General features: G+C 38.9%; 1 protein-coding gene across 1 annotated transcript in view; it reads left to right on the top strand.

Moving 5' to 3' along the window:
- LOC113050676 (syntaxin-8) overlaps nucleotides 1–23,499 on the top strand; it is a 67,843-nt gene that overhangs the window by 6,619 nt on the left and 37,725 nt on the right. Inside the window, exons 5-6 of the mRNA XM_026213887.1 lie at nucleotides 2,611–2,738; nucleotides 3,339–3,431. Coding sequence (XP_026069672.1) covers nucleotides 2,611–2,738; nucleotides 3,339–3,431 — 221 coding nt within the window. The remainder of the gene's footprint in view (nucleotides 1–2,610; nucleotides 2,739–3,338; nucleotides 3,432–23,499) is intronic.

Raw genomic sequence — 23,499 nt, 5'->3', positions numbered from 1 at the left:
TGTGTCCCCTATCAGTAGGCTTTATATTTATGCTCAACATGAAGTATAGATATTGTTGTAGTGAAGACAAGATCCTGGTCTGTCGGCGGCCTCCCTCTTTGTCACCTACAGTAGCAGCAGCGCGCCAGCGCCGCTTCAGGCACGGTTCTGGTGTGTAAAGACACAGAAAATGCGAAGCAGGTGTCACGCAACTGACACGCAGCAGAAACGCCACGCTCACGCCACGCAGCCAGTGTGTCGCCGCTCTTAGAATCAGCTGCTGGGCGGGATTTGCGCTGAACGCTGAGACTTCCGCCACTTAATATGTTCGTTTGGAAACAAGAAAATGTATATGTTCCGCAAACAATATTGCATTCGGTACACACGTGCACCGTACCGACAGCCCTGTACCGATACGGTCCGGTACGAATACATGTACCGTTACACCCCTATATATATATATATATATATATATATATATATATATGTATATTTAATAATATTATTATTATTATTATTATTATTATTATTATTATGTTGGTCGCAATCACATGACTTGGAGTTTGATAATTGTAGTTTTTTCCTAATATTAATTAAGCAGTGAAGTGTCTTTTAAATGCTGAAATATTGTTCCAAACTAGTTAATATGTTTTTAGAATTTAATTCTTGTAATTAAGCTTTTGTCTTCATTATGATATCAGGACAGTTGTTCCATCCAGACGTGAAAGTGAATAAGATCATATGATTTGTAATCAGAGCCATGGTTGTATTTGTGATGGACATTCTCAGCTTTAGTTATTCATACTACTTGATACTACTTTCGATATAGGCTCTGAACCTACAGGAAGCAGGACACCCGTGCGAGCAAGTGACCGGCTCATAACTCTCTGCGCAATGCTGAGCACTGATAGCTTTTCCAGAGAGTCTTTAAACTTCACTTCTCTCTGCGCGCTGTCCAGGAGCCTCAGGGGGACCAGGTTTCATACATTAATCAAAGTAAAGTGCAAAAGCACAATGCAGTGTCTCCACTGGATAACAGGCCACTTTTCAGTTTGGCATGCCACTTTGAAAGCTTGTATAAAAGCCAGAGGCGGTTCATATGCTTTGTGTCCTCGTAACGTAGGGCTTGAAAACTCACTCTCACTCAAGTGGAACCCATATGAACAAATAAACAGAGGTTTTCTGATCTTACAAGGGCCAACGTAGGGGATGTTGTTTGCTATTTTAGAAGTAAAAAATAGAAAGGTTATTTATTCTGAAGGCACATGAGCGCTACAGATGTGAGTTTGGTAGAGAGAGTCTGTGACTCTTGAACAACTCACGGACATGTTTCGAAGTTTATTTACGTTTGTAAAGTAGATGATGTGTGTCCATCTGATGTGTGCATGTAGCTGTTGATTGACAGTGCATATGGAATAACTATACTATTACACTGTGCATGTAATCTTGTTACTGTGTGTGTATGTAATGAGAAAGTTGACTTTGTGTATTACAGTGATGACTGCTGAATGCATAAACGCATGTGCATATGTTTTTGAGTTGTATTAAAACAATAAGCTAAAAGAGTTCACGAGTTACAGTAATTTTACTACTTCTGCAAAATAAGTGCACTCGGTTTCCTTTGGTTTCTGTCATCTCTTTTATTTCCATTAAAAAAAAAAAAAAAAAAAACTTGAATAAACCTTTCAAAATAGACCTGCCATGAGCTCCAAGGTTATTAATCTGTAGTCTATGCTTCTGTTGAAGCCATCAGACATAAGAATAATTTAATTTAGAGTAAAAAAAAATACATTAAATTATTAGGCCAATTCCAGGTAAAAACGATTTAAGACAAGCAAGTAAAAATACAGAGTTATACACTGGTATAAAAGAGTTCAGACAAATGCTGCTCTTTTGGAATTTCTGATTCATCAAAAAATCCAGAAAAAAATATCAAAGTTTCCTCAAAAATATTGTAAAGTTTGATAATATTTGTCCTGCTTACTAAGAAATGAAACACTTTAGTATAGGGGCAATTCTTATGATTAACTAGTTGCTTATCCGCATGGATATTACAAGCATATTGGCTGTTTATTAATACTTATAAAGCACATATTCTACAAGACCATATTATACATCCTTAACTCTACCCAATACCTAAACTTAACAACTACCTTACTGACTATAAATAAGAAGTAATTAGTTTCTTATGCAAATCCGCATATTAAAATGATTTCTGAAGGATCATGTAATACTAAAGCCTAAAGTAATGGCTGCTGAGTGTTCCGCTTTGCCCTTACACGAATAAATTACGTTTTATATATTAAATATATTAAAATAGAAAACGATTATTTTTTAATTGTAATACAATTTAATAAAGTTGCTGTTTTAACTGTATTTTGGATTGAATAAAGTGTATATTTAACACTTAATTTTTATACTTCTAACCAAAGGCTATTAGTCAATAGTTTTATATTATACATTTATTTTCCGTAACAACCTTTGTTAGTGAATCGTGGAAATGCAGCGCATTATCTCATAAAAGTTATTAAGTGCACAATATGATACATTTTTAGGTACATTTATTTAATTTATCTGTGTAATAAATTGGCATGATACAATGTTCATTTTTGTGCCAATCCTCATCTCCAGGTCAAGTCTGATGACAAGTGGACATGGGTCGGGGCCTGCCGTGAACCCATGGCTGGTAAATGAGTCTGAGGAAACCAGAGGACTAGGCTTTGGAGAAATCAAACAACAACAGCAGCAGATTATCGAAGGTATATTGCATATGAGATTATTTTGCAATGCTTTCTGTTTTATAACTAATGTGACACTTGATATTGTTGCTAACTGGCCACCCCTCTCTGCTGTCAAGATGATCATTTAGCTCCTGATGGGGTGTGAGACATTTCTAGAAGCCCTTTTTTTAATGTAACCCCTATTATCTCCTCCTCATTTGAGAATAGTGCCTGGTAGGAGTTTTGGGAAAAAGCAGGAGCCGTTTTGTCTACCCTAGTTATACTTTTAGCTTCAAGGCTACAGCCAAAGTACCTTGTGGCTCACTGTGGCAGCTGCCTCTGTCAAATGTGACATCAGATCACACTATATGTCATTTAAATGTCACAGATGCCAACACCCTGCTGCCAATGGTTTTCTTTGTCTATGAGGCTCATTTAGATGGAATTTATGTACTTTTCTATAGTTTTTCTGACCCACATGAGGTGAGCACTTAGTTTGTCCTTCAAAGCCTCATGATTTGCAAGATCTAAACCACAGGAACATCAAATATGAGCATGTTAAACCATAATTTTTTGATAATTTTCTTTTGTACAGTTCTGTTTAAATATGTCTCTATTCTCATGCGTCTTTCTCTTTAGCTCAGGATGCTGGCCTGGATGCTCTGGCTGCAGTTATAAGTAGACAAAAACAGATGGGTCAGGAGATCGGCAATGAGCTAGATGAACATAACGGTAAGAAAAAAGCACAGTAGCCTGTATGTGACAGCTCTGGCTGAACATTCAGATGTTTTTCTGTGAATAACATTTAATTTGCGGTCAGCTTGATTTTACTTTGTCACACTGCTCTCTCGCTACACTACATATGATGTCATTGGCTCTAAAATGAGCTGGGGTTAAAGTGGAAAATTTGGAACAGGCTGCTTGAAAACCCATTGTCACCTGGTCTTGTTTTTAACTCCTTCCTGCTGCAGTTTGTCAGAGAGATATGTTCTAAACATGAGACCTTTGTCCTTTGCACAAAGATATCAGTTGGAATGTGAGAACATGGAGGAGTTACATAGCGCATGTAGTCAAAGTCACATGGAGGAGACTGAGTTCAGATCAGTAGACTTTGACCTTATCTGAAGGCTGCAGCTGCTTTTGAATTTTCCCAAACTGTTCTTCAATCTGTCTAGCCAAGCTGGTAAAGTGAGACATGCTAGAGTGGGGAAACAGATAGAGGTTACAGCAAATTATAGAACCAGATAAACCTGAGCGGCAATTATTTTTTCTTACTGCATTCACTTATGTAGTGTTAATTGACTCTTCACAAAGACCCTCCCCCTTTCTTAGTATTGCTACATCAACAAGACATGGCACTGTCTCACCACACATCATGTTCTCATGCAATGAAAAATATTTTTTTTCTCTGCGATACAAAGAGGAAACTGACAACGTGCTGACAGACAAGGCAGAGCAGGTTACTTTTGGCATAGAACAAAAAATTAAACTCAGCTTTTAAATTTTGTCTTTTAAAAAAAATCAAACTATAAAGGCCGTTTTGTGGATGCAAAGATGTCAATACACACCATTTTTCAAGTTATAATCCACCGACTTTAATCTACTCTCCTGTCTGGTTTGTTGTCAGGCAAAATGGCAGAATTTCTGTTATGATTGGTCAGATCACCCCGTCAGTTAAACTCCGGCAAAGGGTCAGCCATTTCCTCTCTGTCAAATAATAGTCATTCTGCACTTTGTGATGTTTAAAAGATGTTAAAACATTATTTTGTGATCCTGAAAGCTGACAAATTAATTGAAAAGATTTTAGAAAATGCTTTTGTTCACCCAGGCTGTATTTCTTTGATCAAAATGTAATAAAATTTTACTTAGTAACTTCCCCTGCTTTGGGGAAAACTCCTTTTTCTCCAAATACTGGAGCCTTTTTCAATCACGTTGTGTAACTGCACGGCCATTGGTTCGTGCAGTGTATTAAAGACGAACCAATGGCTTTGACAGCAAAGCTGCCTATCGTTACTTCAGCTGTACTGCGTCTGCTTAAGATGCTTTGGGGAACCAGTACAATCCCGCCATGCTATGCTAGAGGAACGACTTAAGGTCAAACTTGCCTTGAGCGCCAGGGCCCAGAGGGACCATGTAATTGCAGGAAGGTCGGCCCGGCACTAAGTAATCATTCCAAGAAAAGATCATACAGCCTCGGAACCCACTGGGGGCCAAGAGTGTACAGAGAGGTAAACACCTGATTTAGTACTGGTTTTGCCAAAATAAATACATTTAAGCAGAAAGGACCTGAGCTTGTAAGGCTGGGACATCCAGGTTATAAAAATTGGTAAGTGTGGACTGCGAGGCCCATCCGCCCGCTGCACAAATTTCTGCAATGGAAACTCCACTAGACCAAGCCCAGGAAGGGGCAGTGCCTCTTGTTGAGTGGGCTCTTACTCCCAGGGGACTCTGAAGTCCCAAAGAAGAGCATACTTGCTTGTTGGCATTAATTATTCATTTTGAAAGTCTCTGCTCTGAGCATGAAAGGGAAACAACCCTTGTCTAGCAGCTCCTGCAGGAAGGACAATATCAGAGATATATCGCAAGAATTTGGATCTGAACCCCCGGGCCATACAACAGGTGAAGAATAATGTGTTTAGCACGCTCTCATGGAGGTCCTCAGGCTCCCAACGAGAGGCCAGAGGTACAGAGCTCACAGCTCTTGCTGGGGGTGCCATATCGTTCTGTGGTCTCAGGGGAATGGGTCATGGGGCTGCTAGTAGCAGCTGAGACCACTCTACGAACCAGTGTTGGGTCCTCAAGAGCTGGACCACCAACAGAACCTTGTGTTTCTGCTCCTTGATTCGCCTGATTATCTGTTGGGTCGGGGCAATCGGGGGAAAAGCATAAAGGAGGAGGTTGGCCCAGTTGTGGGCCAATGCATCATTGTCCTTTGAAAAGTACATTGGGCAGTGAGAGTTGCCTTCTGAGACGAAGAGGTCAACCTCTGCCTTGCTGAAGATCTCCTAGTTTTTCTCTGAACTGCATGTGGGTAGAGCATCCACTCCTCTGAGGGAACATTGCTCCAGGATAGCATGTTGGTTCAACTTGTCCGGAACATGCCAGGTCACCACACAGTGACCACTTGGGGAATTGCTAGCTTCTAGTTAAGTGGGAGCAATGCCTGGGCTCAGGCTTAGAGTGCAGCCAATGAGGCGGGCTTTGTGGGCTGCAAAGTTGGTGCCGTTTTTGGGCAACTGGCTGCAGTCGCAGAGGTGGAGCATTTTGGCCAGAAGTGTTGCATTGCCTGGGATGAATTCTGTGCAGCAGTGAAGCATTCTGCAAACTTTTAAACTGCAGGTCAAATAAGGCCAGAGGGGGAGGCCGGAGAGTCGAGGAAAGAGACCTTATCTGCATCCTTGATTTCTGTGAGGGTCAACCAAAGGTGGCATTTCAGCACCACAAGGCTGTCCATTGATCTACCGATCGCCTTAGCCGTCATCTTAGTGGCACGTAAAGCCAGGTCGGTCACGCTGTGTAGCTCTTTGAAAGTCATTGGGTCCAGTCCAGACTCTGGAGAAGTTTAGTCTGGAGGACCTGGAGGACCGCCATAGAGTGAAGCACTGAGTCCGCTTGTCCAGCAGACAAGTAGGACCTTCCAGCGAGCACTGATCCTGCATGGACGGGTAAGCGGCCTTTGCCTTCCAGCCGAAGGCCGTGATCGGGCAGAGGTTCGTGGCCACTGACCCATCCAGGGGAGGCAGTTTATCATACTCATACATATCATACATATGTCATACATATATATTTTTTTTTCTCCAGTGCCGTCAACTGTAGTGAGGGCAGATGAAGAAGAGGCATGCAGGCTGGCCGAGTAGGGGGCACGCCATGATCTGAAGTTATTTTCATGCACTTCAGGGAATAATGGAGAGGCTTGTTGTCGAGGGGCTTGATGGCACCCCAGCAAGAAGCATTCATCCAGGTGCCTGCAGGTGGGCTCTTCCGGCGGAGACCAATCCAAACCCAGTTCTTGGACAGCCTTAGACAGGATGCGGAAAAGTTTGGCGTTAATGTCTGCGACGGCAGCAATGGGCTCTGCAGACAGCAGGTGGGTGGGGATCAAAAGCTCCTCCATCTGAGGCAGTCAGAGACATATTCTCATCCATGGTGTCACACTCGCTCCCACTGAATGAAACCAGATCGCTCGCAGCCACAAAGGGATGCTGGGCAGAGTGAGAGAAGAGGATGGGCAAACCTCCATATGTGGAGAGAATGGGATCAGTCGTTACTGGGAGTTGAGAACTTTTGCCCCGCTTCTTTCCCTAACATGCTCCAGGGAGGTGGAAAGTTGGAGAGGCACAAGGGGCGGAGTCGCTTTTTGAAAAGAAAGCCATCCATAAGTGCAGAGAGGAGAGACTCATATCGTCACAATAAGGACATTCCATCTCTCTCAATGAATCTTCAGCGTGGGCAGTGCCCAAGCTTGAAACGCACTCACTGTGATGATCAGCGGTGAACAGGGGATCCCTGCATGAGGAACAGTAGCGGCTGTACAGTAGAAACTGTGATGTGTGTTAAAAAAAAATTTTTATTGATTAATTGATGAACAGAAATTACAAAAGAACACCTACTTTGAATTAGTCAATCTTATCATTTACATCAACTTAATGAACAAACATCTCAGTCGAAGTAAATGTTATGTCCATGTAACTTGTGTCTAAAAAGAAATCCTGATGCAAGATCACCTCCTCCCTGTTGCTTTTGTTGGCATTGAGAAGGTTACCCGCAATACTTTTTCAGGGGGCTGTGTAATTACTATGGACCACTTCCAGTGTTACTACCCTTTCTTGTCTGCTTGAGCAACTGAAAAAAAAAACACTCAAAGGGTTGTTTGATTCCAAATGTTTCAAAGGTCACATTTGGCACTTTTATTAAATAGAGATGATCAATTAATTTGACATGGGAAAAAAAGGAAATATTTTGTATGTGCGTCCAGAGATTAGATATATACAGTTTTACATAGCCTAAACAAATCTCAGTTTCATCATCATGGTGACCTTCTGGTGGAGACTAATGCTGGGAATTGCAGGCACTTGGCTGCTTTTCCGTCTCTGCCCCGTCTCAGTCTATTCAGGGCTCAGTGTGATTGATTTAGTCTGCTTCTTGCTTACCCCAACTAAACATAGGAGTGAGAACAAATTATTTGAATGGAACCTATTTTCTTTCCTCTTCTAAAGAGTGCAGCAGCATCAGTAGTTTCTAGAACAGGAGTTTTGAGAGCAGTAATTGATATTGGGTAGTCTCTGTTTCGTAGGCTCACTTTTAAGAGCTGATAGTTTTGGTTTTGTTTTGCTCGACAGTCCAACAAACCTTCCCTGGATTTAATCTGCAAGAGTATTTTACTTGCAGATAAAACACATCTCCCACATGTCCATTCAAATCCTGCTTTCTTTTAGAAAAAAGCCTAATGAAGACCTGTCACAGAAGGTCTTGAGTATAGAGTCGTCTGTCTCAAGGCACAAAGAGTGACTCAGCAAAAGGAGTTCCTTTCAAAGTGCTGTAACTTTGTGCTCCTGATGCACTTTAAATAGTTTATACAGCACCTGAACAGTGTTTACAAAAAGCATTAATGTCGTTACTTCTCCAAATTATTAATTCATATTCATAATATTCAAATATTTTTTCTGGAATATACTACATGAATTTTGACATTTTATAAGTATTGACATTAGTGATATTGTACTTCATTAAAAGATGCAATTTAAAGGGATACTCCACCACTTATTATTATTATTTTTTTTTTGTCATTAATAACTTACCCCCATGTCGTTTGTAACCCATAAAAGCTTTGTTCATCTTCACATACAAAAATTATTCTCATCGCTTCATAACATTTGTGACCCGTCACGGAAACCAGTGACACAAGTCGGCAGCACAACTTTCGAGCAAAATGAGAAAGAAGCGTTTTTTTTTTTAAAAATTGGTGACTTTCGTTTTTTTTTTTTGCAGAATCTGTTAGTTGATATCACAAAGAAGCCTCTCCGTGTTTGAGATGGCAGTATTGGTATATTTAAAAGCGTACATTTTGAGGGTGAAATCAGCTAGTTTGTCGGAGATTCTAGCACGCAGTAGGGCGTTTCATTGTCTGTCTGTATTTCCATACTGGATAAGCCGGCTTGTATTTCTTTTGTTATTGCCCCCGCCCTCCGAGGGAAGCGTGGCTACTTAGTATGCAGCGCTCTGGCCGGCTGTAGCTGATATCAAAATTCAGTGAAGATGTACGCCGCAAAGATGAACGCAGATGATCTGAACTGTGGCCGTTACACCAAAAATGCTTTGAAGTACTTTTTCGACAAGCCGGATGCTTATAAACAAGCGCTCACTGATTCTGAAGACGATCTGAGCGATGATGAAAGCGGCATAATAAGACTGTATAATATCCCTTATCTACAACTGAGCGAAGATGACGACGAGGAAGAATGTATTGGACTGGTGTCAGGCGAGTTGGACCGTAAGATATCAGAGGCTATATCGATAGTAACATTTGATGGGGATAAAGACAGAGAAATGGGGAAAATCCGTAACATTTAGAGGCAAACAGACGCACAGTGCAAACTTCGGATCTGCAAGAATACTTTTCTGTTTCTTATGGGGTGAGTTTTCATAAACATCAAACTTTGTCGTTTTGTGTTCATTCTAAGAACACGTACACGTTATCTCATGTTTAGTCCATGTTTAGACCTTCCCATATCTACCTATTGTTATTAGCTAGCTCATCGGTTATCACAGAATCCTGTTAAAAAAGTCCTAATGGTACACAATGAAATCAATTCACCAAGTTTTATGTAGAAAACCAGCAAATAACAAATAAAATTAGCATCAATATGTGCTTTTTGTTTACATAAACAATCAAATAATAACATTAAAAATGATGGCCACATTTTAAAGATTAAAGATTTTTTATAAAAAGATAAAACTATTTCAGCCTCTAAATCATTTTTATAAAAGTCAAACACGATAAATTACTGACATTTACAATGCACATTCTCCTTTATTATTAATAGTATGTGGTCCGATTTTTCCCGTTGTGTCTGTCGTTGTTATGCAGGGGGTATGGCTTATCTAAATGAGATGTAAATGAGCCCCATTGTCACTCGCAACAGTGAGAACTGCACAATCTTTAAAGGCTATTCTCTGCTTTTTGAGGTTTTTTGAGTGCCTACCTTGAAATGGCCACAACTTCTCCAAATATTATCCGATTTCTATGTGTTACACATCGTTGGAAAGCTTGGAAACTACACTTTCAGAATCTGTGAATAACTCAAAATGCCCCAGAACCGACTTGTGTCCCTACTTTCCGTGATTGGTCACATTTAATGTTGAACCACTGACAGCTGATGGACTATTCTGACGATGTCTCTCATACTTTTCTGGACCTTGACAGTGTAATTTAGTTGCCAGTCAATGGGACAGTTACAAGCCTACTTGTTTTCATTCAAAATCACTTAAATTGTGTTCTGAAGACAAATTAAACTTTTACGGGTTTGGAACGACATGGGGGTAAGTGATTTAATGACAAAATTTTCATTTTAGGGTGGAGTAACCCTTTAAACAAATATTTCAATATTTATTGAACGTCATTATGGTGCGACGGTTTCGGGATAAACAGGAAGAGCGGCGCTCTCTGAACACAATGGAGTCCATCGCTCTGTTTTCTTTGTGGATAATTTTGTGTCGTTTGGTCCACAGCCCTCTCACAGCCTGTTGTTAAACAGATGTGTCGCCTTAGTGGCGTGAAAATTTTCACGTAATCGTGCTGCTCGTATGAGGATGTTTGCAAGGTACCTGCTGAAGTGCAGCAAGGATTTTGCAGTTTTTAGTTTTTATGCCTTTTGCACCTCTGCCGTAGACCAAAGCGACCCTTTCCCTGCCATGTTGGTTTTGGAGTGTCACAAAACCGTGACGCAGCGCGTCCTTTTCCGTGCTCCGACATGGTTAGCGCTCACACTGCATGCGAACCGCGCCCGAGTCCAACTGAACCGTGCCCTGGCCCACCTCTTCCAAGCGGGCCAGGGCCGGCTAATCGAGCCGCGCCCGGGCACGGTTCGGAGCACTCACACTAGTCAAACGAACCGCACTTTGGTGGTCAAACGCACTCGGGCACGGTTCAAACTGGCTAGTGTGAGTACACCCCTAATCTACAGTTAGGTTTACATTTATTTTAAGTAGTTCAGTTTCAGAATTCACTGCTCTAGTGAAATGTTTCAGGGCTCCAAACAAAATAAATCGCGTAAATGTATTTTCCAACTTGAAATATACAGTCACGCATTGTTTATTACACAGAATCTGCTCGTTTTCACTCAATATCCTGTTAATCTTGAGTACCTATAGAGTAGTTCTGCATCCTTCATAACTCCAAAAAGTCTTTAGTTTTATTATATTCATAAGAGAAAGATAGTCTGTACCGATTCTTCCCGGAAAAACACGAGCGCCTGGAGGCGTGACGTGTGGGCGGAGCTAAAGAATCACGAGCGCCAGTAGGCTTTTGCGTTGAGAGCGTTTGGAAGCTGTGACATTACCGTGAGGAAAAACACATCCAAAACAAACCATGGCTAACAGTCAGATTCAGCCGTATATTTATGATCCAGAATCAGATCCAGAGGCTGAAATTTAACAAGAGCAGCATCAGCAACAACGTCTCTATGTGGTATGTACTGAAACTGTATATATTTGCTTAGCGGTTTTGGAAAATGACTAAGTTTCACTTTAAGTCGTCTTTTTTTTTTTTTTTTTAAAGGTGTACATGTGGAAAGTGCAGTTTGATGACAACATCGCATGTTGTTTACTTGATGTGCTTACGCGCCGATAGCTAAGTTAACAACACAGAGATATTTGAAGCAGTTTTACTCACCGCATGCGCTTCCAACACACGATCGTGACCCTTTTCCATTGGGACTGCATTATCCTTAAGAAATAAACGATGTGCAAATCCGGCGTCAAACTGGGCCTTGTTTGTAAAACAAGCATCTTCGAAATGCAGGGAACAAACAAAAACACTTGCACAACTCCGTTGATGCTCTGTAAAAATAAACTCCATTAACTGGTCCCTTAAAGGGACAATAAGTAACTTTTTAGGTATTTTATTATCTAAAATCAATATTTTTATTCATAAATATGCCCTCAATGGTGTACAAATACCTATGCCAATGTTTAAACTAATCCTTGTAAATGAAGAATTTATTATCTTTATATACATGGGACGGGTAGGTTGACGGAGGCTTCCATGTAGTTCCGCCATCTTGCAAAACTATAATAGCAGAGAGGGACAAAAAGTACTAAGCCAACGAGTTTCCACAGCGCGTTTTCGGTCAGAGCCAGAAACGCAGGTGCAGAGCAGTGAGAGGCGCTTGAAACTGCACCGGCAAGTTTAAAAGTCTGGATTGCATACTTATGGACCATACATATGCCGCGCCACAGGAGAAGAAAACATCGTCTCCAAAACAGTCAAAAATAGAACGTAAAAGGAAACGTGACCGTAGATTACAGAAAACAAGAGTTAATGTCGGGGAAGCTTTTTCTAGGTGGAAAGAGCTAATGCTTGATAAAGATTTCAAAAGAGACGCTGAAGTGGCCAGTTTTCTTCTCGACAGGTAAGTCAGTGTTACAGTCTATATTATATATTTTTTTATATATCTAACAATGCATATAATTCAGAAAATATAACGAATAAATTAGACATAACTACTAATTACAATATTTCATGTTTTCCACAGTCAGTAATTCATACTGTAACATTCGTTTGTTAGTTGTCATGTTGCAGTTTGTTTGAAATAACACACCTGTTCACCTGAAGGAAAACTCGACGAAGTGCTATTAGAAGACATCCTGTCAAAGCTTTTTGGTACATATCGCCTACCGTAGATGCAACGCGCATTTGAAAAAGCGAGGCGCTGGAGAGCAAAATTAGTTTGAATGCAAAATACAATTTCACCACTAGATGGGAGTAATTCCTACTCAGTGTCCCTTTAATGCTGTTTTTTTTTTTTTTTTGGTAATCTGTGCAGGGTTGTCTTGCCCTGGCAACCAAAAACACACTTCTTTTGTGACAATTTGGTCTCTCGCTCTGATCAGTGAATGTCTGTGCTCTGCTCTACGGGAGCGCACGCTCTTCCGGCAGAAGTGCCCTTAGGACCCATATAAGGAAATTCCGCTCCATCTAACGTCACACAGAGCCATACTCGAAAAAAACTTTCCGAAACGTACAACTTAATTTTTGAATTCAACTCTTTAACAGTGTAAAAAACTCAGTATGCATGAAATAGCATTTCACCCCCCCCCCCCCCCTTTAAGAATGTGTGTCTTTCACTCTCTCAGTTTGATTATTAATTTTTTCTTAATTAGTAATGCAATTTTATAGGAGTTGAATAATGTAGACTAGGGGTGCACAGATATATATCGACCGATGGTTAATGCGTATCTAGACAGTAAAGCCGGTTATCTAATCAGCGGTAGGCAAAAAATGACATTGCGATATTTTATTTTTCTGTGATATATATTGCGATATGAAATCTAATCAATTTTTTTCTTACAAACAAAAATGGGGTGAGCACACTTACATTCTCATTTTAAATGATTTAAACATCGACATCAGTGTCAATTGATTAATATGCGCGAGGGAGAGAAATAAGACATTGCTCGTGTTGTTTGACTTTAATTATGAATTTGGAATAATTTTAAAGCTGATACTTTGTTAATTATAAAGTCACAAAGCACAAAGCTTTTTGTGATTTCTGGATGACAAGTGCACTTCAGATAATGAAGGCCATGCATTAAGATCTTGTTAAGAAGAAGCCATATTATTAATGGTTACGAATGAGAATGCTGTTCTTCTGCACTTTTCAAGCCTTCATCATTTCTCTCTCTCTTGTGATGCTTAACTGAGCTGCGTTTAGCAGGTGTTTGTCAGCGCTGCATGGCAGAGATGAGGACGGTTTGAAACTTTTTTTCCACTAAATTTTTATGCAAATTTAATGTGCGAACATAACAAATAATGTGATCGCAAAACAATCAGAAAAAAGGCATTACGTGCAATTTTTTAAGTGATAACATGTAAATACATTGCTATTTAATATTCATGGTCGCAAATTTGACCAATTTAGTCACAGTTTGGAGCTCTGGTTTAAAGTCTGTGCTTTTATTTAGTCTTGGGCACTTCATGGTTGTTCTATATTAAACAACAAACTAAGTTTCAGTAATTCTATAAGCTTTAAGTATTCAAATTTTTAACTCAATTTGCACAATATATTTTCCTGATAATTTTAGTTTGGTTTGAAGTCTGGGCTGCTCTTTTTGGTTTGAAGTCTGCAGCACTGCTATTTCTTATTTCCAAGCCATCCCTTTATAGTTTAGCTGTGTGCGCTTGATTATTGTTGCACTGGACAATTAATCTTTACTCTAAATGCAGATCTCTGTCTGACTCAAACAGCTTTTCTCCAAGCATTTACCTGTACTTGGCTTTATCCATGTGGGTGTTGCGGCTAACAAGGTTTCCAGTTGCTCCTGCTAAAAAAAGCAACCCCAGACAGTGCCTCAGTTCAGAGCATGATGCTGCCATACTTGATGGAAGAGATGGTGATGCCTTGGTCTTGGGCCATATTTGGTTTGTGCCAAACAGTCTCCTTTTCTGTAGGTGAATCGACTCGACCATGGACTAATTAAACCACAACATTTTTCCAGAAGGTTTGGAGTGGCATAAAAGTTTCATCACATGGCTTCTAGCAAACTTTAGCCATGATGTAATGTCGGCATTTTTCAAAATTGGCATTCTTGTTGCCATTCTCATGAAGAGAGGCAGAAAAAGTGAAGTGTTGAAAGAATTGTTGATATCTACATAGTTTCCCCCATTTCATCCAAAGAACTCTGCAGTTCTGTCAGCATTGTAGCAGGCCTCTGATCATTTCTTTGGCAACTGACCTTCTGGCCTGAATTAGTCGATCTGGTAGATGGCCTTATCTTAATATTGTTTGGATTCTGCCATGCATTTTCCATTTGGTCACAATAGACATCACAGTGTTCCTTGGCAAAAATGTGACTCTTCTAGTATTTTTATATTCTTCTGTAGGACGTTTGTTCCTCAAGACAATTTCATTCAGCAGGTGGTTCCATGGTCTTCATAAAAACACAGGACTGATCTGTTTCAATTGTGAGATGTCAAAATAGAACTAACTCAATATAACTTAGGGGTCATACAAAGTATTTTTTTTTTTTTTTTGACTACTTTTAAACTTGATAGAGTGCGTAACCAAAGTGCTCATGGTATGAAATGCAAAAAACATCTGTCAGACGCATTTGTATGTTGACAAGCAATTAAAAATTAGAACAGCTGGAACATTATCTGAACGCTGTGTGAAGTCTGACAGATTGACAAGCATAATTGAAAAATGAATCATAAAATTATCCCAATTAAATTTGTTGTAATTTGACTCTGTAACAGAACAAAATGTGGGATTTTGAGTTCTAGATTTGAAACTGAGATGAGAAATTTTCAAACTGGGATCTTGGGGACTCCCTAACCTAACTAAAAAAAAATAATAATAATTTGCAAGATCTATATTTAAGCTCTGTCAAACCTACCAGGTTACATAAGGTATTAATTATTTCAGCCTGATCTCACAGCAATTCATACTTATTTTACGAGGTGGCTAATTCATACAAATTCGTACCATTTATTCTAAATCTTATGTGTTTTACGAGTTGCTCAATTTGTAAAAATTTGTACGAATTGCCTACAACTAACCCTGCCCCTAAACCTACCCGTCACTGGGGTCTAGACAGATGGTACAACATCGTACAAGTGAGGTCATACAAATACATACAAATTAGCCGCCTTGTAAAATATGTACGAATTGGTCATAAGTTAACGTTGATTATTAACACCGATGGGCCATTATGTTATGACCACCCCTAGCCTAGAGCAAGAGAATGCCTGGCAACTGAATAGTTATTGCTCACAGCGACTGGAGGGCAACAATGTGACAAATCGCCAGCAGCTTCAACAGTAGTGACCAGGGCAGTGTCACCGGACACTTTTCATCACAGCTTTCTGAATATGTGCCTGCGTACATCAGTGTCCAAGATCATCAAGATTGGACCTTGGATAATTGGAAGATTGAAGTGGTCAGGTCTGACAAATCAAGATTCCTAGTGCGTCAGGGGTTAGGGCAACTGAATGCACATAGGCCAGTTATGCTATGATGTTTTCTTGGGACACTTAAGCCCATTTATACCAATAGCACAATCCCTGACAGCTGTCAGATATCTGAACTTAATTGCGAATGGTTAGAGAGTTGAACTTGTAACCTGAAGGGTTCAAATCTCAAGTCAGACAGGAATTGTTGGGTGAGTGGTGTGAATAACCAGTGCTCTTTTCCACGCTGAAAACCACGACTGAAGTGAGACCCTTAAGCAAGACACAGAACCCCCAACTGCTCCCCCGGCACCGCAGCAATATGGCTGCCCACTGCCAGCCTGTAAAATTCGCAATTTTTTTTTAAAATGCATTATTTGTATGAAAGCAGAGATAATCTTATAAATCATCAGATATAGTGAATAAATTTACCATATTAGCCATGTTATTGATATTTTAATAATAATACTGAGTTATTGACTGCTAGTATTACGACAAGTGACTCTTTATGCCTCTTCTTTTGTTCCTTTCCTTATAATACATATGCTACTGAGGACATGTTTTGGCTCTTACTGTCTCTCTCTCACACACACACTTAAATTGGAGTCAATTCCTCAGATACCGCAGTAAGGAATTCAGAAGGTCGGCTGATTATTAATGGTGCTGTCTAGCTGTAGAGGAACAACCCTAAGTCTTCATCGGAGAATTGAATTGCATTGGGTAGATTTGTGCTTACAGCTCAAGTTTCCTCTGATCTGGACTTGTGAAATGTATTCACTGTTTCTCTTTTAACTACATGAGGTAGCGCCTATAAAAATCCACAGCTCTGTTTTCTATAGAAAGATGATAGTGTTTTTTGGTGTGCATTATTTGAGAGTGATCATCTGAAAATGACTAAATATCCAGAATAAGGCATCACTGTTCCAACTGCATGTTTTAGCTGCTCCATTACAGTCTTGTATTATATGACATAATCGACAATGTAAAAAGTAATAAGATAGTTTAATGCCCTAAAAAGAGACAGCAGAAAATGGATCGCTTTTACAAAAAAGCATAAGAAAAAAAAGCTTCTTCCTGTTGCCGTATAACCTTATTGTCCTCTTGCAAGTTCTTTTTTCTTTGAATAAATGTTTTCCCTCCAAAAAACACTAGTTCTGTAACAGTGTTTTACTGTAAATAGATTAAACATTTGATGTAGGAAGTGAGAGGAAGCACTTATCTCCTTTTACGGCCAGGGCTGTGAAAGGTGGTCAGTAGTTAACATGACTCTGAAGCTTCCTGCTGACTCTTGAGTACTGTCAACATACTGGCAAAACTGGCCTGCTTAAGACATCCTGATATCCTGGTGCTGACCATTTAACCAGAGCCGGAAAGTCAAAAGGGAGTTTACGTTCCCTGTTCATTTGACCGGTACTGAGCTATTTTATGGACAAAATTTATGTATTTAAAAGATAGTTATTGCATTTAAATGGTTAATTTATCTAAATATTTAGAAAATTCTGTCTTTATTTACTCATGATCATTTAATTTCAAGCAAATTAGAATTTTTTTTTTTTATCTTCTTATTTGCAGATTAGCCAATCACCCCTTACATTCACATAAAAAATGCTTTATGGAATGAACTCTATACATGTTTAACACTATACTGTCTAACTGCAAAGCCCCCCCAAAAAACGGACTGAATTTAGCTTCCAAGTACAACATGGCAGCAATTATTCCTGTGTGTTTTACAAAAAAAGTCCTATATCAACAAAGTGTAACTTTTTTGGGTTGAAAGTCAACATCGTTTGAGTTTATTGGTGTGGATGTTTCTCAGCTATTTGGCCTGGAACTATGACATCAGCGCGTGTCATCGCCGGGTGAATTAGTGCGGTTATTTGTGATGACTGTGCACTGCAAAAGAGCCTTTTTTCTTAGAGGGCAAATGAAGTTAAAGTTTGCTGGGTCAGTACAACGTGCCTCATGTTACTGGCAATACAAGGGTCATGATGGCATGCCAAAAGTTTCTGTTATTTGCTGTTTAAACATTCATTGGTCTTCGGGTGAGTATATTTACGCATTTTGCTCTCCCTTTTTTCTTAGGGTGGTCAACCTGGGCAGTGAAACAGCCAAGTTAATTTACATGATTAATTTTAAGAATCTAAGAATCTGAACTCTGTTACAATGACAATAAAGTAAAGAGGAATAAAGTATGTATAGTAATGTTCAGTTAATATTAAGTATATATGGAGATTCCATCTTTATAAGGATCTCTGTGTGTCCTTCTGTAAGTACTAATTACTGCTGCTCGGTTTGTTACCCACCTTAACCTCTCCTTTTATTTTATAAATAAACCCATCTGAAGAAAATGCAGTCATGTGCTAAATATTTCTCTTATGGTCTTCACACTCACTGGCTTTTTCTAATTTAGCTAACAACCCCCATCTCAGTTTAACATCTGAACGGACTCTATTTTGCCAGTATTTTTACTAAAGTGAGTTGTATAGGAAAGAAACAGCCCTTCTGTGGAGTTGGGAAACTCAAAAACCATCAGGTTGTGGTGATCGACTGCAAAGACTTTTGATGAGTCCTTTAGGGTGGAACTATTATGAATATTGTTTGTGGAGGAGCTGAATGCAGTGTGATTCATAAGCTGAGGCTATGAGGGCTTTTCCTGTGTATTTCACATATAACGACCAGTCTTTGCACTAATAGATATGTCACATTTATACTCTAGAGCAAATAGTCTCTGTCTGTGGTGAGGTCGATAGAGGAAGCAGACGGGCTCTGTGCAGGGCAGATCTACTGCGGATAGAGCAGATCTAATGCCAGAAGTCATAAAACAGTCATACAGAGAAAAACTGAACTGGAGGTCCAAGATCAGAGTGAATTATTCTAGAGCATCCCATTGATTTGTTTAATATGTCATTGTTGTATACAGTACAGCACAAATACTATCAGTAGTTTTTAAAAGACTGTATTGTATATATAAATCCAGGGTGCAGTAACTAACCTGTCCTTTGTAACTTTGTAACCGAAACAAAACAGACAGGAACTGCACAGCTGTATTTTATTGGTTTCAGGCTTTTGAGTACTTGGTTTTCTATATTTAAGGGCTTCATATCATCTCCATGTTTTTTCCTTCTTTCTTTTTTTTCTAACATTCCTATTAAAGTCATATTACTTTTTCCAGCTCTGACAGATCTGACATGTGCACAAAGGGCAGCGTATCAGACTGTGAGTTCCAAAGCTAAAGAACTGTAAGAAGTCGAAGGATGTTGTCGTTGCTGGCTCCTGTTGCCATTCTGACTTGATGGAGTGGTAAAGAAACAGAGGCGAGATAGTGGGAAGGTTTCTCCATCTGCATCTCTGGGGCAAGCCTCTATCCGTCATGCCTCATCTCATTCTTTCTTCATCCTTACTTTCTCACTCCTCTGCTTGGCCACAGTGTCAGCCTGTACAGAGTGACTTACAATAAGATTAGGGGGCCCGAACCAGGCCTCCCAGCAGAGACCCATGAATAGAGCATGTTTGGGACGTCTGACGACTTGTGTAAAGGTAGCATCATCAATCACAGCTCTCTTTATTCTCCATGGTTTGATTCATTCACTAAGATCTTTTTCTATGGCTATCCCACATGAAACAATACGGCAAAGAAGTTTTTGTCGAAGAAGGGAAATTCTGATCACACACAGTTATAATGAATTTGAGTTTGTCATTTTGTCATCCTGACAGAGATATGAGAAAGACTGACTAAGATAATGATGACAGTCATCTTGGAAACACAAACCGGCCACAACTTGAATTCACATGAAATGGAGCTCTGGATTTATTATAATAATGAGTGATAATTTGTTACATTTATATAGCGCTTTTCTGAGTACTCAGAGTGCTTTACATGAAAGGGGGGAATCTCCTTAACCAAATTATGATCGTCAATGCTGATTATGCAAGTGTCTGAAAATGTTCGTCATTGTTATCTCTCTCAACACACAAGACATTTAATTTCATGAGATGCTGAGGGTCAGGACTCACGGTTGCTGCCAGTTTTGGTTATATGGTAAAGCTGTACATTGAAATGACTGCTTAAGTGTTTCCTCCTGCAGATGAACATAATGTAGTCTGTTCCAAAACCTAGTAAGCTTCTCCCTTAGGCATTGCTGTTCCAAATGATTCCAACTTAATTTTTAGTTCCAACTTGGGGGGTTAAAAAATGGTAATGTGAAAGCTGTCACGCAGACCCGGACCTGAGACTACCTAAAAAAAGGATGGGCCAAGTTCAGTTGGAATGGAACTGTGGCACCATTTGCATGAATGTGAAAGCAACTCAGACTGTGGTGCGCACATAATCAGGAATGAAAGTAACAGGTGCATGTGTTTTGGCTGATGACGATGTTATTAGTTCAACAAAACACGTGTATGGGATGTCAGTAGTGATGATTTACCTTGCATACGAGCAATAGTCAACATGTTGTATATTCGCATATAAAGCGTGTAGTCAGACCAGCAAATGAGTGGCTCACAATCAGCTGACTCCTCAAAACAGTCTGTATTGTTCATGCACTGCACAAACAGTAAACACAAGTGTCGTTCACTTTGCTGCGCATAACACCAAATTAATATTAATAATAATAATAAAAAACACAATATATTCACCCGTATTCTGTTTTTCTATCATGCACTTTGCATGTTTGTGATGACATATTGTAAATGAACAAAAAGGCACAGGGGTTCAAAAGAATCAAGTGAGTGTGATACCAGACCAACACTGTGGGGAACAACCTAATTCAGGATCTTGGATCGCAGGAAATGTGCCCAGTGTGAAAGTCCCCTTAATTGTACTACCTCCCTTAGGCCAAGGTGTAAGCTAGCACTCATCCTTCATAGTGCTATTTCATAATTATTTGTGAATAATTAACCCAATATGGCAACTATAATTAATAAAATGTATTAAAAATATATTTTAAATATATTTTAAATAAGTAATAGTTAAAAAGCAATTACTTTATTACAAATTAGTCTATTTATATTTATCCATATTACATTTTCCTTCTGTTTATATGTATTGTGCACTTTCCCTTTGTCTAGTGCACTGATTTCCTTGTATTGATTCCAAATGATATGGGTGTTCAAACTGGGGTCTGAAAACCCCCAGTTGGTCATAAGAGGGATCTAGGAAAGGGAAAAATATGTGTATTTTTTATTGCTGTCAAAGTTAGTGCCCTGGATTAATAGTTATTGTTAAAGCTTTATGCAAAAAAAAAAAAGAAGAAAATAAAAGTTTTTATACAGGTTTATAGTGGTCAGGTTTAGACAAACCTAATATAGACACCCAAATAACACACTTAAAATATAAAGTCAGCATTATTATTTTTTTTTTTTTTAGATTTACTACTGTAACAATTTCTTTTACACGCAGTGTAAAATTTTGGTTAATACATAAAAATACATTTTTCAAATTAGGGTTTCTTGTATGGAGATCATAAAATATTAGGGGCTCTTAAAAAAAAAAAAAAAAAAAGTTAAAAACCCTTACTTATTTCAAGTGGGATACTGGTGGAGAAGAAGGGAAACTGCATAGCCAAGTCAGTCAGTGAAGTGAATCTTTCCCTTGCACAACTTTACAAATTCTTTGTTCTTTAACACTCAACACATTATACATGTGTTCCTCCATTGTAAAACCTTCCACAGGGAAAGCATGCAGAGAGCTGATCTCACATTCATGGACCAAGCATAGCAAATATTTTCTTTAGAGCAGAGGAACCCTCACAGTTACCTTCAAAATTGAAGCCACAAGATCGTAGTGGAAGCTAAAAGACCTTTTTAAGAGGCTGAGAGTGCCGATTTCAGATTTCATTCTTTAGTTTTTTTTTTTATAGACGCCATAAAGCATCTAATCTGTATTTCCATCGCCCGGGACTCAGTATTGCTTAGTGGATCTTGGCTTTGATATGGCGCGATACATCTGGCATGAATGTGTGCTTGTGACAGTCGTTAGCTGCGTGGCCCCACATTAAACATCGGTGGCAGGAATTCCCAGACGACAGGAAGAAGTGATCTAGAGCTCTGCAAATTCTGTGACCAAGATGAGCGCTGAAGGTTTTACACCTCTCACAGCATTCTAGGTACTTTTGGCATGTCAAGACGCAAGACAGATTTGTTTTGGGAAAAATATGCTTTGGGTCTGAACAAATGTCTTTGCTTTGAAAAGGAAGGAAGTTGCATTTACAGACGTGAATTGATGTCCGTGCGCTCATGTGTTATGAATGATGGCGAGACGCAGAACTCGATAATTTCCTACAGTGTATTGGAGGAGACGACAGATTGAGCACATGTTGTTTTCACAACACAGAGGAATTTAGCGTATTAAAATTGAGATACCGTGTAATGACACTTTAATGGTAGTCCAGAGCATTCTTAAAGCACATTATCTATCAGTAAGGTCTCATTAACTTGAAAAGACTGTACACTCATCATACAAGAGAAGCTGTAATTGAGTTGTTTAGCAGTTTTTTTAAGATTTTTAGAGTTCATACTTTCTTGTGTTCTTTGTCCTTGTTTCATTTCAGCCAGTGTATATAGATCTTTCTGTATAAGTTTGATTAACACCACAGCCTGTCTTGATCCAGGATCAGATTGCTACCTCATGTATCTCTGTCAGTTGATTTTGTGACACTGACATGAGAGACAATGGTAATATGCACTAGTAAAACTCTACTACTAAGTAGAGTAGAAAATGAATGGGACATGTTTGTTGACCACAAATGCTTACACGTCCTTAACCCTGGGTCATCATCTTTTTGTAACCCATTTTTACCTCTATATTTTGTAACTTTAAAATTCTGTTACCAACACTTTTAACCCATGGTTATGAACCTGGTAGCAATCCTAACACTAAAATACAGTGTAAGGAGAATGTTACAGCACATTGTTTAGCAGCTGACTAATTATCATAACTAACTAATCATAAAATAAACAATTATTGTCTCAGTAAATATTCATGTACTTTGTACAATCACAGAAACTTTCACATGAAATGTTTAGTTTTAACATTAGTGGTGAAATAAAAAATGTCAAGCAAATAAATAAGTGCAAACTTGAATAAAGAAGAGACTTGTTATTTTTTTATAGGGCTGCTTGATTATAATCATTATTAAACATGATTTAACATGATTATGAGGGGGCCATATGACCAAAACTATGTGATACATATCAATTATGTATTTCCTGTAAATAATGTTGGTATGAGATCTACATTGTAGACACCAGTGGAATTGAAAATCATTAAACTGTCAGTTATTAAAAAAGCAAAGAACAAATACAATAGAATAAAAAGATGCAAATGAAACAAACTGTGCTTTATTTTTTTTTGTATGATTATTTAATTTATTCACTATACTATTTATTATTAATGTCTCATTTTAGTTTTAGTTTGGCTATAGTTTTGTATTTATTGCAGTTCATATAAAAAGGTTCATGTAGCGTGATACAGCCAATTACAGAATTGAATAATCAAATGTAAAATAAAACCTAGCCTGCTGTCACTTTAAGAGCCGCACAGATCCAAATTACTGTTACACACGTATTTTCATTCTCAACTTTTTACATCCATTTATTATATGACCGACGAAGGTATACATGAATATTCACCAAGTG

This window comes from Carassius auratus, chromosome 31 (assembly GCF_003368295.1).
Source record: "Carassius auratus strain Wakin chromosome 31, ASM336829v1, whole genome shotgun sequence".
Classification (NCBI taxonomy): domain Eukaryota; kingdom Metazoa; phylum Chordata; class Actinopteri; order Cypriniformes; family Cyprinidae; genus Carassius; species Carassius auratus.
This window is presented reverse-complemented; position numbering and strand designations above follow the sequence as displayed.